Below are 19077 nucleotides of genomic sequence, written 5' to 3'. Positions count from 1 at the left end.
GCATTTAATGAGGCATACTTTTAATTCTATACCTCTTTAAAAAAGGCAAATCTTTCAAAATGTCTCCAACAAATTTATTAACCAGATTAGATGACATTGGAATAAAACCCAAATTAGGCATCATTTCCTTGGCACTTTCTGTAAAGCAAATAAAAAATGTTTTTATTACATTTTTATTTTACATGGAAAACAAAAAATGTTTTACATTTACAAGGTCAAATGTAAAACACGTTATTTTCTGAAATTCACATTAGAAAACATTTCATAGTGTTCTTATTTACACAGACCAATTTCAGCCCTTCCCACAAAACTATTTATCTCTTATTAACACATCTTGGCACAAAGCAGAGTATAACTGCATAGATTTCGTTTAAACATTCAGACAGATAATAGGGAAAGAGGAAAAACACATCACCGAAGTTTCCTACTTAAAGTGTTTATTGCCTTTATTATTCCCTACACGAGAGAAGAATCTCAAAGATAGATGCTTCCTTCAGAGATCGCCTGTGTACATGCATGCCATTTTATGAAAATGAAATAAAAAAGCAGGGAAAAAAATCACATTTTAAAATAATCAAATAGAACTTTAGAAGTGAAAAATATTGCCCACATATGGGTTAAAAAGTTGACTGGACGCCCGCCCCAGGAGCCCTGCCAGCTTAGGCTCTCGACTTTACACTTCTTATGGCACAAAGGAGCAGGCAAGAAGGGCTAAGGACTGAGGGTCCCTGGGGACAGCCCTTAGCCAAAGGCTGGGCAGGGACTGGAAGACAAATACGCAGCTGCTGTGCTCTTCAGGTAAGCAGTTTCTACACCATCCCTAGAGACTGGAAGCGAAATTCACCTCTACTTGCCCAGAGTGGAAAGTTACTCATGAGCACATCCGGCTCTGGTTTTCCTGCCCTCCTGATGTAACCTCCCCTCCCTCCTCCTGGGGCTCCTTGGATCAATAAAGGGCTTGTGTTCCAGGGTCTCTGTTTGATGGACTCTATCCTGACAAAAGGAAAAGTGACATATGTTCTTCCTCCATATTCTGAAAATATATCCCATGTCAAAGTATCTTAAGTTCCCCTGACTTTCTTTCTTATGTCCTTCCAGGATAATTTCCATCTACCTGAAATTCATCATATAGAAATATCTTCAATGATGTGATGATGGGAAAACATGCTTTTGTTTTTCAAAAATATGTCCAAAATTACTTCTTAATTCTTAAATTATATATATATATATTTTTTTTCCACTTCTCTCAGTTTTTATATGTAAAATAATAAAAAAGTTTGTAAGGATACAGACGATTTGAAAAAGGAAAATAAAAACAACGTCAACTGGATTGGCCTAACAAAACTCTGCTTGGTTCAGTTTCTATCACTTCTGAAAAATACTTTTCAACTCCATTGGTGTCCACAATTTGGATGTCTCAGAAAGAAATGCCCAATTGGATCAAGGGCTGGCCATGAAGTGGGTGGCTGTGAGACTATTCCATCAGGAAACATCCTACCTGGGGAGTCTAGAGTGTAATATCAAAGATGTTCCACACCTGTTGTGTTTCCCTGTGAACTCCCAAATCAGCATAAGAAAGCATCAGGTTTGGAAGCTGGCCCAGTTTACATAAGAAAAAGGATGATGAAAGACTGAAGAACTGAAGGCAACTTGCAAAGTTTAGTAAGCCATGGGTATTGAATAGTTGTGATGGTGGCCAAGATAAGCAGGTTACTTCAGGAACACGTGTAGATGGTAAATGACATTGTTTCCTTTTCATTCTCTTAGCCACCACTACTGGATCAATGGAGCTGTTTTCCTGGACCTTCTAAAGAAACAACGGACCAAGAGTCCAGAGAGAATACAGGCATTTCCATTCATTTTTTTTTTCTGGTTATATATGTGGTTCTTTTTTTTTTATTATTATTAATTAGAAAAAAAAGAAATTAACACAACATTTAGAAATCATTCCATTCTACATATGCAAATGTACTAAGAAATGATGATCATACATCTATGTGATGATATTAAGAATTAAATTATATTTTCAGAATCACATGTAATTCCACTGTTTTCTGAGTTCTATCTTTGTTATTGGAAATTCTGTCATTAGACTAATTTTTGTTTCTTTGTAGTTAACTCTGGTTCTTTTAAGACATTGCTTTATTTTTTTGTATTCTGCAATTTCAATATGTTGTGTCTATCATATCTATTTGGGTGTTAGTGTATATGTGCATGTTTTAATTTATTCCATTTGTGATATATGCATCCTTTATGTGCAAATTCTTGTCTTTTATCAATCCAAGAAAGTTCCCTGCTATTATCTTTTCAATATTGCCCAACCCATATGGATTCATTCTCTCCTGAATCTCCAAATGGAAATGGGTTTTCTCTTTCTATCTTCCAAGTCTCTTAACAGTTCTCTCATATTTTTCATCTGTGCTTTAACTGTTATAATGAACTATTTTTTCTGTGTCAACTTGACTTAGTTACGGCGCCCTGATGTTTGGTCAGACACTGGCCTAGGTGATGCTGTGGAAGCATTTTGTAAGTGGCTGTGGCATCTACCATCAGTTGACTTTAAGTGAAGGAGGATAACCTCGGGCATGGGGGTGGGTCTCATCCAATCAGTTGGACACCTTAAGTGCCAAGACCGAAGCATTTCAGAGATGATAAGAAACTCTTTCTGAAGACTACACACTCTACTCCTCTCTGAGTTTCCAGCCTGCTGCCCTCCCCTTTGGAGTTTGGGCTTAAGATTCCTATATTAACTCTTACCAGAATTTCTGTTTCTCTGGGAAACCCTGACTCATAGAACTGAATAATTCCTTTGATCTAGTTCTAGTTCGTGAACTTTCCAATTAACTTTTTAACCCATGTGTGGGCAATATTTTTCACTTCTAAAGTTCTATTTGGTTATTTTAAAATGTGATTGATGTTTTTCATATTTCTTCTTCTATCAGAGTTCACATTTCATATTGTATGTCTTTAAACATTTTTAAACACAGGCATAACATACCTACTTGTGACAATTCTAAAATTCGAAGTATTTGGAGTTTTAGTTCTATGGCTCACTGGTTCTCTTAGTGACTAATTCTTCCATTTTATAATTTTGTATTTAGCTCACATTTGGTAGTGTCTTACCTCTAGGAAGCCTCTATAGAGAATCGGTGTATTCCTCTATAGAGAATTTTTCAGATTCCTTTGGCCACTATAAGTTAATTTTCTGGCTAAGGGTCGCCCAGACCCACCAGCAGGTAAATTTAATCCCCAGGTTCTTGGGAGGGTGGGCCTGGGTCACCAACACTCAGCTCGGCTTACTTTGTCCTGCCCAGAGACCAGACCCAGTGCCATTAGTTTGCTGCCCTCCTTTGCTGAAAACCAGGCTTGGGACCTGCTCTTTCCCACGTGCTCCTCAGGTGCAGGGCTCTCAGTTCTCCAGCAGGACTCTGCGTCCCCACGACCAACAGCTGCCCCAGGCCAGCGACGGCGTCAGGGATGACTTTCCAGAATGGTCTCTCGCTCACACACCCCTTTGGTCTTTGGCTTCTAACACTTCTGTTACGTTTTTTTTTTTTTAGCTTAGCTATAATTATACAAAAAGATGTTTGGTATCTTTTATCCAGCATTTCAATTTTTCAGTTCATTTGTCCTGCCATCTTGCTGGAAATGAAGGTCACATATATCTGGCTTCTCTTTAATTGGCAAATTGAAACATAAAAACCTTCAAAATTACAGCAATAGCATACTACCTCTAAATGCTATGACAATAAAGGTAATTCATTTTTCTCATTAAAATGCATAGTGCCAGAAAATGATTTGTGCTTATAGCATTGAGTTAATAGTGTTTTCAAAACATATTCAGGGGAATAATGCTTTAATTTAAATTAATTTAAGGATTTGTTACCTTTAATTGGTGATGGATTCTCTATAAGAAAATGAAGTTTTGTTGTCCGCAGAGGAAATGGATTTCCAACATCAAACTCTCTGACCAAGTCTGACACAGTATTCCAGAGATGTTCATACTCCTTCACAATGACATTGCCCAAATTCAAATGGAGTCCTACATAATTTAAAACACTAAATACTGAGAATTCTTTACATATATACAGAAACACACATTTTGACCAAATTCGTAGAGCTCCAAAACACTTGTGAAACAGTGAAATTTTCAGTGACTGCCACATTGCCAAAATGAAAACAGTCACTCACGTTGGCCATGCAACTGCAGATCTTAAAAATGCATCTTCATTTGATATTTGATAACTAAGCATTAAAATTATAACTAGGTTACTTAATGATAACAGATGCTGAATACTTAATTATCCTTTAAGGTAATAAAAAATGCTATACCACACATGAGTTTACAATCAACAAAACGGAATAAAGACTATGATTTTTGAGAATTCAAAAAATTTACATAGGACTGCTAAATTTATATGTAGCTAATTAATTGCAATGCTTACAATTTGAAGGAGCCAATTCCCAAAGGTCAAAGATGCATTAATAAAGCTCAATCAGTAACTCCACCTAAATGTATGTGTGTGTTACTGTTAAGAAACACTAGAAAATTTATTCAAAAGAAGTAATTCCAAGTAAGAAAAACAAATTATATACAGTAAATATATAAAGCAACATTATCTTTAGAAAAGAAATTAAATTATCCTAAATAATTAAATTATCCTAAATACCCTAGTAGAATGACTACTTTAGAGAAATACTAGGAAGAAAGATCACGCATGCATTTAAATGAAAAATTCAAATGCTAAAATTATGAAGAAATGCCAAACAACCAAATTCATATTTTTTCAAAACTCTTTCCAGAATAACCTTAAATGAAAATAAATTTGTGATTCAAAAATTAAGTGGCATTAATTAAATAGAAATTACTTACATACATAAACAAAGATTGGAAAAAAGAAATTGATTGTTGCATATGTTGGAAATATGGGAAAATGCTTTGAAGTATTTAATCCTTTATTATGTCTATCTCTGGGTGAAATTTTAATTGTTGTAATACACATTACAATGATATATATATTAAGGTGGTACCTTGAACATTTTCATTTTCGTAGTAAAAAGCAATATTCTTCAACAAAAGTTCATCACTTAAGTCAGAAAGATGAATTAAATTCAGATTCCCAAATTCAAAAGTGTTTATATTACTTAGGATGAAATATTCACACCACCTTATCTGAAAATTGAAAGCAAAGCAAAGTTACTATCAATTTTCATATTGGCAATAAGCCATAGAACGGCTTCGTGCCCTCCTGTAACACGGCCGAAAGGCAGGTCGGCAGGACGGTTCCGTACATCAGTGGAAGGCCAATTCTGGTGCATAACAATGAAGGCTCTCATCATAAAAGATTACAGCATTGGGTAAAATAAAAACTGACCAAAAGTAGATTCAGTGCATTCCTTATTCTGAATTAGGTCAATGGGTATTTGGCTCTCAGTATGATTTTTTTTTCACACTGTAATCCACAGATACAGTTCAAAAGCCACAGGAAGAGCTCTGCTTTCCAATGCGCCTCTGTTTTTTACGTGGACTTCAACGTTTTCCAATTTTGCTTTCAGATCAAAAGAGCAATTTTTTCTCAAATATTTTGATTGTTAGGAATCTAGAAGATGCTGAATGCTTCAGTCTCCAAGACTCCCACGTACCTGCAGGGGTGCGCAGCTACAGGGCTTGTGACGACGAGGCTGTGTCCCCCCACTTTCCCCTCAGGGTGGATGCAAGAGCCTACGGTCGGCAGGTGAGAGCTGGCAGCCTCTCCGGCACAGCAGTGCACGAGAGCTGAGCCGAGGGGGAAGAACAGAGATTTCCTACTCCACACTCCCTCCTCGGAGCACACGTGCCTCCAAGCGTGCACTGCTTATTTATCCGCATTGATACGGAACTTCAACCCTGCACTCTCCAGTGGAGATGCAATAAGGGCAAGCTGCACATGTTATTTTAAAAATTTTTTTTGTATGCTGTATAACAGGGGTCACATGCCATTCCTTTCCCTTGTGAGTATCCCCTTATTGCAGCACCATTTGCTGAATTTTTGTTTGTATTGGTTTTTCATTTGTTTGTTTGTTTCTTTGGGAGGAATTTGGGCCTGGACTCGAACCTGGGTCTCCCGCATGGCAGGCAAGAATTCTACCACTGAACTGCACTTGCACCCCCCTGCATATGTTATTTTTAATTTTCCAGAAGCCACATATGTAAAAAATAAAAAGAACTGAAATCAATTTTAATTATTTATGTATTTATGCTAATATATCTTAAAGATTATCAGTTGAACATGTAATCAATACGAAAACATTGACAAGCTATCTTACATGTCTTCATACTGCATCATCAAAGTCTGGTGTTTCTTATTTGTTTGCTTGTTTTTGGATGGATGCATGATCCAGGAATCAAACCCGGGTCTCCCGCATCAACACCTGTTGTGTTTTTACACCGCAGCGCATCGTGATTCAGACTACCCACATTTCAGGTCCTCCGGGGCCATTTGGGGCTGGCTGCTGCACCGGACTGCCCGGCTCTAACCAAGCGAGTCAGGGGCTACCAAAGGTTCACAGTGAAATCAAAGAAGCAGGAATCGCCAACTTAAAGTGCAGGTTTGTCTACAAATTAAACAATAAAGAAAGCTCCCCGGAGCCATGCAGCAGTGATTACCCAATTTCAGCATGCAATGGCCTTCCCTAGAAAGGTCATTAAAATAGATAGTCACAGCTCAGCAGGTGAACTCACTGCCCTCCCCCCGCCATGGGGGACATGACTCCCAGGGGTGTAAATCTCCCTGGCAACCTGGGACATGGCTCCCGAGACCAGCTGTGACCTGGCATCAAGGGATTGAGAAAGCCTTCTTGATCAAAAGGGGGAAGAGAGAAATGAAACAAAATAAAGCGTCAGAGATTGAGAGATTTCAGAGTTGAGAGGTTATCCTGGAGGTTATTCTTACACATTATATAGACATCCCCTTTTCAGTTTATGGTGTATTGGAGGGGCTGGAGGGAAGTACCTGAAACTGTTGAGCTGTGTTCCAGTAGCCTTGACTCTTGAAGATGACTGTATAACTCTACAGCTTTCACAACTGTAAAATTACATGATTGTGTCTGATGCGTCTTTTATCCAGGGTATGGACAGATGAGTAAAATATATATATATATATATATATATATATATATATATGGGGAAAAAATAATAGGGAGAGATAAAGGGTAAAAACTGGGTAGATTGAAATACTGTGGGTCAATGAGAGGGAGGGGTAAGGGGTATGGTATGTATGAATTTTTTCTTTTTATTTCTTTTTCTGGAGTGATGCATACATTCTAAAAATGATCACGGTGAAGAATACACAACTGTGAGATGATATTGTGAGCCACTGATTGTATAATATGACTGGACTGTACATGTGTGGATATTTCTCAATAAAAATATTTTTAAAAAAAGATAAAACTAAAAAAAAAAACTAGATGATGAGGCCTCATCCCCAGAGTTTCTGATTTAGTGTATTTGGAGTGGGGGCCTAAGAATTTAATGGATATTGTTGATTGAACTGCATCCACCCAAAAGACATATTTCCGTCATAACCCCCGGTACCTGTTTATGGGGTGCTATTTGCAAGTAGGGTCTTTGCAGATGTAATCAAGTTAAAATGAGGTTTTGCTGGATTAGGGTGGCCCGAGACCCAATGACGGGGTCCTTCTAAGGAGAAGGAGATCTGAAGACAGAGAGACACGCAGAAGGAGGATGGGCACATAAAGATGGAAGCTGAAATTGGAGATGCAGCTATTCCAGCTGAGGAACAACAAGGACTGACAGCCACCAGAGCAAGGGAGAGGCACAGGAAAATTCTCCCTACAAGTTTGAGATGGAGCTTGGCCCTGATGGCACCTCAAATTCAGACTTTGGCCTCAGCAGTGTGAGAATCAATTTCTGCTGTCCTAGGCCACCCAGGCTGTGATCCTTTGTTAAAGCAGCCCTGGAAGCTAAGACAGTAGGGGCTGCTGCCACCACCCCGTGGTCAGAGCGCCAGGTACTTGTGAGAGACCGAGCTACGTGTCCCAAGGAAGGGCACGTTCTTACCCTTAATCCTGAGGGTGCAGCAATTGTATGGCTTTGAATATATCAAGATGAGTCAGGGTGTAACTCACTTGTAAATAGGAACCTGAAAGATCCCATTTAGGAGTGACCTACTGGGTCCAGGTGGGTCTTAATCCATTTTCCCAGAAGCCTTCCAAAAAGGGAGAAATCAGAGAAAGACCCCAGAAGGGGATATCCGAGACATCACCAGGTGCCAGGGAGCAGAGATGCATGCCAAGGAGCCACAAGAACTGGGGCAAGCTGTGAGCAGAACACCTCAGAATCTGGGGTGAAAGTATGGCTTTGCCAGTGTGCAATACGGGATGCCCAGCTTCTGAAATCATTAGTCAACAAATTCTCATGTTTGAGCCACTATGTGGCATTTTGCTAACAGTATTTCAACTTAACTAGTTTCCTTTGTAACCTTATGTATTTTATTTTACACATTTACATTATTCTGAGGAAGTTCTTACAGAATTCACCAGACTGCCAAAGGAGCCTGTGCTGGTTTGAAACTGTTATGTACCCCAGAAAAGCCAGGTTATCTTAATCCTAATCCAATCTTGTTATGCCACAAGCAAAAGAATCCCCTAGATTCTCAGGCACCACCAGAACCCTACAGAGTTCAGAGGATGCATAGCCATGCTGACACCTTATTTCAGACGTCTAGCTTCCCAAAACCGAGACAATAAACTCCTGTTGTTCTAAGCAACCCAGGCTGCAGCACTTCATTATGGAAGCCCCAAGAAACTAAGAAAGAGCCGAGGTAAATAGCCCCACGTTACAAGGAAAGCTTTGTGTACAAAGACCCCAGAGAACTGCAGCCTGCATAATACAATCGAAGCTTCCAATACTCATAATAGTATGAAGTGAAACAGAAATATATATATATATGTATTCACAATGATTGTAATGTAAGAAACTATAACAATAATGAAAGCAAAATCTATGCATTTAAAACAAAGAAAATAAATCAAAATATTAATAGTTACGAGTATAGATTAGAGTGGTCGAACTCTGGGTAAGTTTTTCTTTACTTAGTCTCTATTTTCCTAAAGTCCACAAATTTTCTCTACATGCTCTCTATAGTAGACAAATAATAAATACAGTGATTTCTTCAATTCTTCTCAAAAACAGAACAACATGGTCACTAAACAATCTTCTACAGTTGATGACATTAAGACCTAATCTTATCAGAGATTTGAAGAAGGAAAAATATGGAAGTGGATATTTTCCACAGGTTAGATACATATAATGCTGTTTGTTATTACTACTAAAAATAGTTGCAGAAACTACAAAGTGGTCATTAAATCTTAAAGCCCTCAAGGGATTGTCATGGTTCCAATGTAAATCTATTTTTGAAGGTGATTGCGGTTTTAACCTAACAAACAGTTGAAGAAAATAAAGTAATAAAGTAATGAAGAAGAGGGTCATGGGTGTTCCAGTGGTTAGAATCCTCACCTTTCATGCTGGAGACCCAGGTTCGATTTCCGGACCATGCACCCAGAAAAAAAAAAAAAAGTATTGAAGAATATATTTACCATTTTTAAGGAAGTACGAATGTGTTTAATCCAATGGGAAGTGATGACCCTAGAACAAGCTCTTTGAGAAAGAGGTAAATGGAGTAGAAAAACCACACTGAGACAACGCAGTTTACACAAATCTTCCATATCTTGTAGCGATAAGCAAATGCTGTCCACCTAAAAAAAATAAAAGAATGTAAACCAGAGAAAAGCAGGTTATGGCATAACATAATAAACAGGTGACATGACAAGGTAGGCAGCCCAATTTGCCGTACAAGAAGCCGGAGTTACTATACTCTCCATCTACCTTTTAGAAGGTCCTTCTCAACTGCATACACAGTATGTAAACTCAACTGCATTTATACAGAAGGGGGAAAGGGGCAGGAGAAATTGCCGCTTGATAGCGGTTCACATAAAGCATTTGTGGAGACCCAGACCTGGGACCCCCCTCCATACTGAGAGTAAATTACTGCACACGGACGCCTGGGTCACCAGGAGAGAAATTAAAGGTCACCTGACCACTCACAGAGGAGAAGAATGTTAACACGTGGGCTGGTTTGAAAAGATGTATGTCCCCTAGAAAAGCCATGTTTTAATCAAAATCCCATTTCATAAAGGCAGAATAATCCCTACTCAATACTGTATGTTTGAAACTGTAATCAGATCATTCCCCTGGATGATGTGACTTAGTCAAGAGTGGTTGTTAAACTGGATTAGGTGATGACATTTCTCCACCCATTTGGGTGGGTCTTGATTGGTTTATTGGAGTCCTATAAAAGGGGAAACATTTTGGAGAATGGGAGATTCAGAGAGAGCAGAGAATGCTGCAGTACCACGAAGCAGAGAGTCCACCAGCCAGCGACCTTTGGAGATGAAGAAGGAAAACTCCTCCCAGGGAGCTTCATGAAACCAAAAGCCAGGAGAGAAAGCTAGCAGATAACGCCTTATTTGCCATGTGCCCTTCCAGCTGAGAGAGAAGCCCTGATTGTATTCGCCATGTGTCTTCTCATTTGAGAGAGAAACCCTGAATTTCATCAGCCTTCTTGAACCAAGGTATCTCTCCCTGGATGGATGCTTCAGATTGACATTTCTACAGACTTGTTTTAATTGGGACATTTTCTTGGCCTTAGAACTGTAAACAAGTAACTCATTAAATTCTCTCTTTTAAGAGCCATTCCGTTTCTGGTATATTGCATTCTGGCAATGAGCAAGCTAGAACAACATGGTATCATAAACCACTTACCTTGTTAAGTATAAAAATGCCTTTCCCCTGATATTTTGATAACAAATTTCCAAACTCCTGCGTCATGAGACTCTGTTAAAACTCTGTTCTCAAACCCTATGTCATGTCCTTGTCTTAAACCCTCATAAACTGCCCTTTGCACTGCACCCACCCTTTGCAAACTGATGACTTCCTGAATGGCTGCCATTGGGAGAATCTTCACCTGTTCATAAGTCCTAATAAAACTCATGTGTATTTCCATGCCTGGCATATTCTTTGATCTTGGGGCTGTGCCAATCTGAGCCCTCCAAAGCCTGAGTTGGAACTGCATTTTTCAGGAGTTTCAATTGAACCAAACTTTAAATAAGTTGACAAACAACTATAGAAAAATGACCCCACAGGACTCTGCACTGATGGAGCAGTATATTAAATGCTGTATTCTATCCAGGGCATCATATTTTTATAGTACTATGAAAATGGTGGCATGGTGAGGAGCAGAATGTGGCCCAGAATCCAGGGTCGCTGGTGAACGGCCAGGAGCTGGGTGGGACAGCTAAGTGCGGGACCTCAGTGACCATGCACATTGTGCCCTGGTCAGGAATGTGGAACAGCCTAGATCCCACTCGGAACTGTGAGTCTGCAAAACCACAGTGGCTGGTGCCCCTCCCCAGTGGGAAGGAATGAGAAGCCTTTCTCAGCCTGCCAGGACCAGCCACCCGCCAGGTGTTATGAAGAGCCAGGCACCGAGAGCAGCCGTTTCCCCTGACCCATGCCCTCTTGCTCAGAGTCGGAAAGAGGCAGGACTGAGGGGGAGACATGGATAAAGAGCATCACCTGTTGAGAAGCCTCAAGTAGAATTGCATCCCCTCCAAGAGACTGGGGACTTGATTTGGCAGGTAATTATTGACAAACTGAGTGCAAAGCAGGACATTCTTCATAAACCCAAACAAATACAAAACCATAGAGGAGTCAAGGAAATCAACTTACAAATAACCTCATAAAGATAAACAAATGCCCTGAATGCAACAGAAAATCACTAAGCATGTGAAGATACAGGTAGACGTGGCCCAGCCAAAATAAAAACACTGACGGGACAAGAAACTCGAAACAATTCATCAAGGATGTTCATAATGACAGAAAGGATATCAAGAAGACACTGAAGGAGCACAAAGAAGAATTTGAAAAGATAAATAGAAAAACAGCAGTGGATCTCATAGAGATGGAAGGTAGTGTAGACTAAGCTAAAAATATATTGGAGAAACAAAACAGTAGATTTGAAGAGGCAGAAGAAAGAAAAAGTGAGCTAGAAGAAAGAACGATTAATCTAGAGCACACAAAAGAACAAATGGCAAGAAAGAGGGAAAAAATGGAAGAAGATTTCAGGGAACTGATAGCTTGAAGAACACAAATATAAGAATCATTGGTGCACCAAAAGAAGCAAAGAGCAAGGGGCTAGGAATGTTAGCAGAAGAGATATTGGGAGAAAACTTTCAAACTCTTAACCAAAGACATAAATACACAAATCAAAGAATCCCAATGAACTCCAAGTAGAGTAAATCTGAATAGGCCTACTCCAAGACACATACTAATTAAGCTGTCAAATGTTGAAGAGAGGCAGAAACTTCTGAAAGCAACATGAGAAAAGAAATCTACTACATACAAGGGAAACCACATAAGACTGAGTTTGGACTACTCAGTGGGAACCACAGAGATGAGAAGGCAACAGTATGATATATTTATGATCCTGAATGAAAAAAGCTTCAAGTCAAGATCCTTTATCCAGCCACGTTGTCCTTTAAAATTGATGGAGAAATTAAAACCTTCTCAGACAAATAAAGGCTGAGAGAACCTGCCAACAAGAGGCCTGCCTGACAAGTAATAATTCTACAGGAGTTCTAGCAGATGAAAAAGAAAAAAAAGACAGAAGAGGAGGGTCTGGAGGAGGGCACAGAGGTGAAGGGTATCAGTAAGGTCACTCAGATGATGAAAAGAGAGAGAGAAAAGTATATATAGATCTAACAAATAAAAACTAAAAAGATAAAATTGTAGATGCAAGAAATGCCTTCACAGTAATAACTCTGAATGTTGATGGACTAAATTCACCAATTAAAAGATACAGATTGGCAGAATGGATTTAAAAATATGATGCCCTTAAATGCTGCTTACAAGAGACTCATCTTAGACAGAAGGATATAAATAGATTGACAGGGAAAGGATGGAAAAAAGATCTTCCATGCAAGCTATAACCAAAAGAAAGCAGGAATATTTATACCAATATCAGAAAAATATATTTTAAATATACAGCTGTCATAAGAGACTACCTATTAATAAAAGGGCAATCTACCAACAAGAAATAACAATCATAAATGTTTACACTCCCAATTAAGGAGCTACAAAGTACATGAGACAAACATTGGCAAAACTGAAGGTAGCAGAAGATGTTTCAACAATAATAGTAGGAGACTTCAACATACCACTCTCCTGTACAAACAGAACAACCAGACAGAGGATCAACAAGGAAGCAGTTAATGTGATCAATGAATTGGACCTGACAGACATTATATATGTATCACTACACCCTAGAGCATGAGGATATACATTCTTCTCTAGTGCTCATGGAAGATTCTCCAGGATAGATCACATGCTGGGGCACAAAACAGGTCCTTATAAATTTAATGAGATTGACATTATTCAAAGTATTTTCTAGGACCACAACGGAATGCAGCTGGAAGTCAATAACCATCAAAGAATCAGAGCTTTCACAAATACATGGAGATTAAACATCACACTCTTAAACAATCAGTGGGTCAAAGAAGAAATTGCTACAGAAATTAGTAAATACCTGAAGATGAATGCAAATGAGAATACAACAGATCAGAATTGATGTAATGCAGCAAAGGCAGCGCTGAGAGGGAAATTTTTATTTTCCTAAATGCCTATATTTTTTAAAAAATGAGCAAAAATCAAGGACCTAACTGCTCACCTGGAGGAACTAGAGAAAGAACAGCAAACTAACAGAAGAAGATAAATAATAAAGAATAAAGCAGGAATAAACAATTGAAAAAAAACAATAGAAAAATCACTAAGACCAAAAGTTGGTTCTTTGAGAAAATCAATAAAATTGATCATCCCCCCAGCTGGGCTGACAAAGAAAAAAAGAAGACACAAATAAACAAAATCAGAAATGAGAGGGGGGTTGTTACCATGGATCCTAAAATCATGAGAATACTATGAATGACTATACACCAACAACTATATGACCCATTTAATGCTTCTTACAAGAGACTCATCTTAGACACAAGGATATAAATAGATTGAAAGGGAAAGCATGGAAAAAGATTTCCATGCAAGCTACAACCAAAAGAAAGCAGGAATATCTATAGTAATATCAGAAAAAATATACTTTAAATGTAAAGACGTCATAAGAGACTACCTATTAATAAAAGGGACAATCTACCAACAAGAAATTACAATCATAAACGTTTATACTTCCAATCAAGGAGCTCCAAAATACATGAGACAAACATTGGCAAAAACTGAAGCCAATAAACTAAACAACTTAGACGAAATAAACAAATTCCTAGAGACACAAATTACCTACAGTGACTCGAGAGGAAACAGAAGATCTCAACAAACCAATCACAAGTAAAGAGATTCAATCAGTAATCAAAAATCTTCCTACAAAGAAAAGTACAGGGCCAAATGGCCTCACAAGGGAATTTTATCAAACATTCCAAAAAGAACTAATTCCAATGTTGCTCAAACTCTTCAAAAAATTGAGGAAAAAGGAATGCTACCTAACTCATTTTATGATGCTAAAATCACTCTAACACCAAAACCAGGTAAGATGCTATAAGAAAGGAAAACTACAGAACCAATCTCTCTAATGAACATTGATGCAAAAATTCTCAATAAAACATCAGCAAATCGAATCAAACAACATATTAAAAGGGTGGTTCGATATATGAAAAGCAATCATATATAACAGTACATCAACAATTCAAAAGGGAAAACTCACATGATCATATTAATTAATGCTGTAAAAGCACTTGGCAAAATTCAGCATCCTTTTCTGATAAAAACACTTCAAAAGGCAAGAGTCAAAGGAAACTTCCTCAATATCATAAAAGGCATATATGGAAAACCTATAGCCAGCAACATACCTAACAGTGAGAGGCTGAAAACATTCCCCCTAAGATCAGGAACAAGAAGAGGATATCATTGTCACCACAATTATTCAACATTGTGCTAGAAGTCCTAGCTAGGGCAACCAGACAGGAGAGAGAGAAATAACGGCACCCAAATAGGAAAGGAAGAAGTAAAACATTCATTTTTTGCAAACATGATGCTATACTTGGAAAATCCTGAGCAATCTACAATAATGCTTCTTGAGCCAATAAACAAATTCTAGCAAAGTGGTAGGATACAAGACCAAAGTACAAAAATCAGTGATGATTCTATACACAGGTGACAATTAAGGAAAAAATTCATTCAAAACAGCAACTAAAAGAATCAAGTATCTAGGGATAAGCTTAACCAGAGATGTTAGGAATTTGTACATGGAAAACTACCAGACATTGCCAAAGTAAATCAAAGAAGTTCACATAGATGGAAAGACATTTCACGCTCAATGACAGGAAGACTGACGTCTTCAAGATGTCAATTCCACCCAAACTGATCTACAGTTTCAGTGCAGTATCAATCAAAATTCCAACAATCTACTTTGAGGACTTGGAAAATCTTGTGATTACACTTATTCGGAAGGGAAAGATAACTCAAATAGCTAGAGACATCCTTAAAAAAAAAAAAAGTAAAAGTACTAACACTTCCCTACTTTAAAGCTTACTATAAAGCCACAGTGGTCAAAACAGCATGGTACTGGCGCAAGATAGACGTATCGACCAACGGAACTAAATTGACAGTACAGAGATTGATCATCAAATCTATGGTCAATTAATCTTCAACAAATCCCCCAAACCCACTGAATTGGGACAAAACAGTCTTTTCAATAAATGGCATGGGGGAACTGGGTATCAATAGCCAAAAAAAATGAAACAGAATCCCTACCTTACACTCTACACAAAAATTAATTCAAAATGTATCAAAGACCTAAATATAAAAGACAATACCATAAAACTCCTAGAAGAAAATGCAGAGAAACATCTTCAAGACCTAGTAATAGAAGGTAGCTTCTTAAACTTTACACCCAAAGCACAAGCAACAAAAGAAAAAATAGACGCATGGGAACTCCTCAAAATCAAAAGCTTCTATGACACAAAGGATAAACTACAGACATTCTCCAGATCTCTGTTACCTGTCAGGTAAGATAGTTATCTCTCTTAGTCTCTGACCTGCATAAAAGCTAACTGAAAAATCACTTCAGAGAGACTGATTTGGGAAACCTCCCCAGTTCTCCTGCCAGCATAAATAAACCTCTTCTTCCTCCTCAGCCCATTAAGTGTGATTTCATTGGCCACACTGAGTGACGAACTCAAATTTGGAAGTATCCCTTCTACGGATGAGGCCCAACAAAAAGAAGTTCTTGAGAGATAGATTTGGCTTATTATCATATTTGTGAGGACAATTAAATTTGGCATGCCTAGTCATACATGTAAATTTCAATAAAAAATTTCAAATAGATACTGAAAATCCAAATGCCCATTTCTGAAATCATGGAAGACATTTCTTTAGTAGGAATCTCTACTCAAGAATCCCCCAGAACTCACACTGTACACAAAATACACAAAATAGACGTGTATACATGTATATTTTATTGTGTAGGGGTGTGTGTGTGTGTGTGTGTGCATGCACACATTATATATACAGGGATGAGTGTTTAGTTGGGGAGTGAATCCATACTGGTCAACAGATTCCTAATGGGCCCTATTAGCCAAAGGAAGGTTAAGAATTTTTTCAGTATCTCTTCAGTTAGAATGACACCAAGACACTGCAACATAAATGTTCTTTGAAAAGACAGTTTGAAAGTCACCTTGAGGAACTTGGAGAAAGGTGGAAAAATTAAACTTCCCCACCTGGGGAGGACCTGATATTGTCAAAATCATAGGGAATTGCCAAGTTGATGAGCGGCACCCTCAATCTTGGTGCTCGCCCTTATGAAACTTATTCCTGCAAAGGATAGGTTAGCGCCACTTATGATTATGCCTAAGAGTCACCCCAAGAGAAACTCTTTTGTTGCTCAGATGCGGCCTTTCTCTCTAAGCCAACATGGCAAGTGAACTCACCGCCCTTCCCTCAACATGGGACATGACTCCCAGGAGAATAAATTTCCCTGGCAATGTAGGATGGGATTCCAGGCGACAAGCTGAGAGCTGGCATCATGAGATTGAGAAAACCTTCCTGACCAAAAAAGGGAACAGAAAAATGAGAAAACATAAAGTTTCAGTGGCTGAAAGATTTTAGAGTCAAGAGATCTTATGCAATATATAGATATCCCTTGTCAGTTTTTCACATATTGTTATAGCTAGAGGGAAATATCTGGAACTCTTCAACTGCAATCCAGTAGTGTTGCTTCTTGAAGATGCCTGAGTAACTATAGAGCTTTCATGGTGTGACTATATGAATGTGAAAACTCGTGACTGGCACTCCCTTTATCTGGTGTAAGAACAGATGAGTAAGAAAACAGAGCTAATAAATAAATAAACAGGATGATGGGATATGAGAAGTTTTGGGTGTTCTTTTTCACTTGTACTTTTATGTTGATTTTATTTTCATTTTTTTAAAGTAATGAAAATGTTCAAAAATCTATTGTGATGATGAATGCACAGCTACATGATGACACTGTAAATCATCAGTTGTATACCATGGATGATTACATGATATGTAATTATATATATATCAATAAAATCGCTTAAAAAAAAAAAAGAAGTTTGGTGTTATGAAACCAGGACAAGACAGACCTGAGTTCAATTCTGACTATTCATGAACTGTGGTCTGAGGCAAGTCCTAATAAAACCTGTGTCTGACTCCTGGCCCCTTTTGGCCTGTCTGATGGGAAGGTCAGGCACACCTAGAGGCCACCTTCCAGCTCTCAGCTACCCCACCCCTTTTCTTTCGTGTGCAGGTGTTTCAGTACCTCTCCATTCTGCAGACTGCGGCAAGTGTCAGGTATAAGGACAAGGCCTGATACACCTCAAGCCAGGGGACAAGCAGTGCCAGCTGCCTATCGGGGCAGGATCTGGCGGGCAGGAACCCCCGCCCTGGGGTCATATCAAACCCTGCCCTCCAGCAGCTCAGATCTGTTCCTCTCCTCCTAGGAAGGAGAAGAGCCATGATGAGGTCCTTCCCCTGCTCTTGGGGTCCCTTTGGACTGTGTAGGTGACAAAGCGGTGACTTGCTGAAAGCTTCTGTTGTCTCTGAGCCTGTGTTCTCCCCACGCACTCCACACTCTTTCCATTTGTGACATAAAAACAATAATATTTCCCTTGAAATGTTGATATGAGAAGCGATGGCACGGTGCACACGAAGAACCCAGAGCACAGGGTGCAGTAGGCTCCCAAAAGTGCTACGTTACTCTCTTCTCATTTCCCCTCCTTTGAGTTATCAAATTAGACTAAATACACACTAAGGGCACTCTCTGGTAAAACACTTGTATAGTCAAATATTAAACCATGCAACAGCCCAATAGATGCTTTCCTATAAACACAAATTCTAAATTTTCCTCTATTTTTAGGAGAATCAATTATTAATTATCAAATGGAAAAAAAATGGTAGATCAAATCAATAAAATTTCAGAAGCAGAGAGCAATGGAGTTTCCCAGTACAATTACACTGATCACACCTGTTGAGAGTTCATTTCCTGACCAGAGACAGCCTTTTCATTCTTCTTGTTTCCTAAAAAGCGATGGTACATCCTCAAAGACAGTGAGCAGGAGGCAACACAAAGAACCCGCCGGATGTCAGATCCTTCTGGCCAGAGTTGCTTAAGCAGAGACATAGTCTTAAGTGCCTATCATAGAAGGAAATTGTAAAATGTCATGATATTTAGAAAAATATTTACTTATAATTGATCCTATTAGAAAAACTGCAGAAAAAATTGATAGAGATAACCACATAGAACTATAGATATTTTTGCTAAAAAATGATTAACAAATTTTAAAAGGAAAATAATTGCAACAAATACATCAATGAACCTTTAAAAATATAAATATGAAAGTGCTTCTGTAAATCTATAGGAAAATGCCTAAACCTTAAATAAAATACGAGCAGATAATTCACAACAGAAATATAAATGTTAATAGAATAGAATAAAATGTTCA

General features: G+C 38.4%; 1 protein-coding gene across 1 annotated transcript in view; it reads right to left on the bottom strand.

Annotated features, from left to right (window-relative positions):
- Nucleotides 1–19077, bottom strand: part of LOC143669770 (putative ATP-dependent RNA helicase DDX60) — a 111235-nt gene that overhangs the window by 70713 nt on the left and 21445 nt on the right. The window contains 5 exon segments of the mRNA XM_077144370.1: nt 33–138; nt 3887–4042; nt 5032–5173; nt 9598–9756; nt 18600–18767. Of these exon segments, the coding sequence (XP_077000485.1) occupies nt 33–138; nt 3887–4042; nt 5032–5173; nt 9598–9756; nt 18600–18767 (731 nt within the window).

This window comes from Tamandua tetradactyla, chromosome 26, assembly GCF_023851605.1.
Source record: "Tamandua tetradactyla isolate mTamTet1 chromosome 26, mTamTet1.pri, whole genome shotgun sequence".
NCBI lineage: Eukaryota > Metazoa > Chordata > Mammalia > Pilosa > Myrmecophagidae > Tamandua > Tamandua tetradactyla.
Note: the sequence above shows the minus strand (reverse complement) of the source record. Positions and strands in the feature narration are given on the sequence as shown.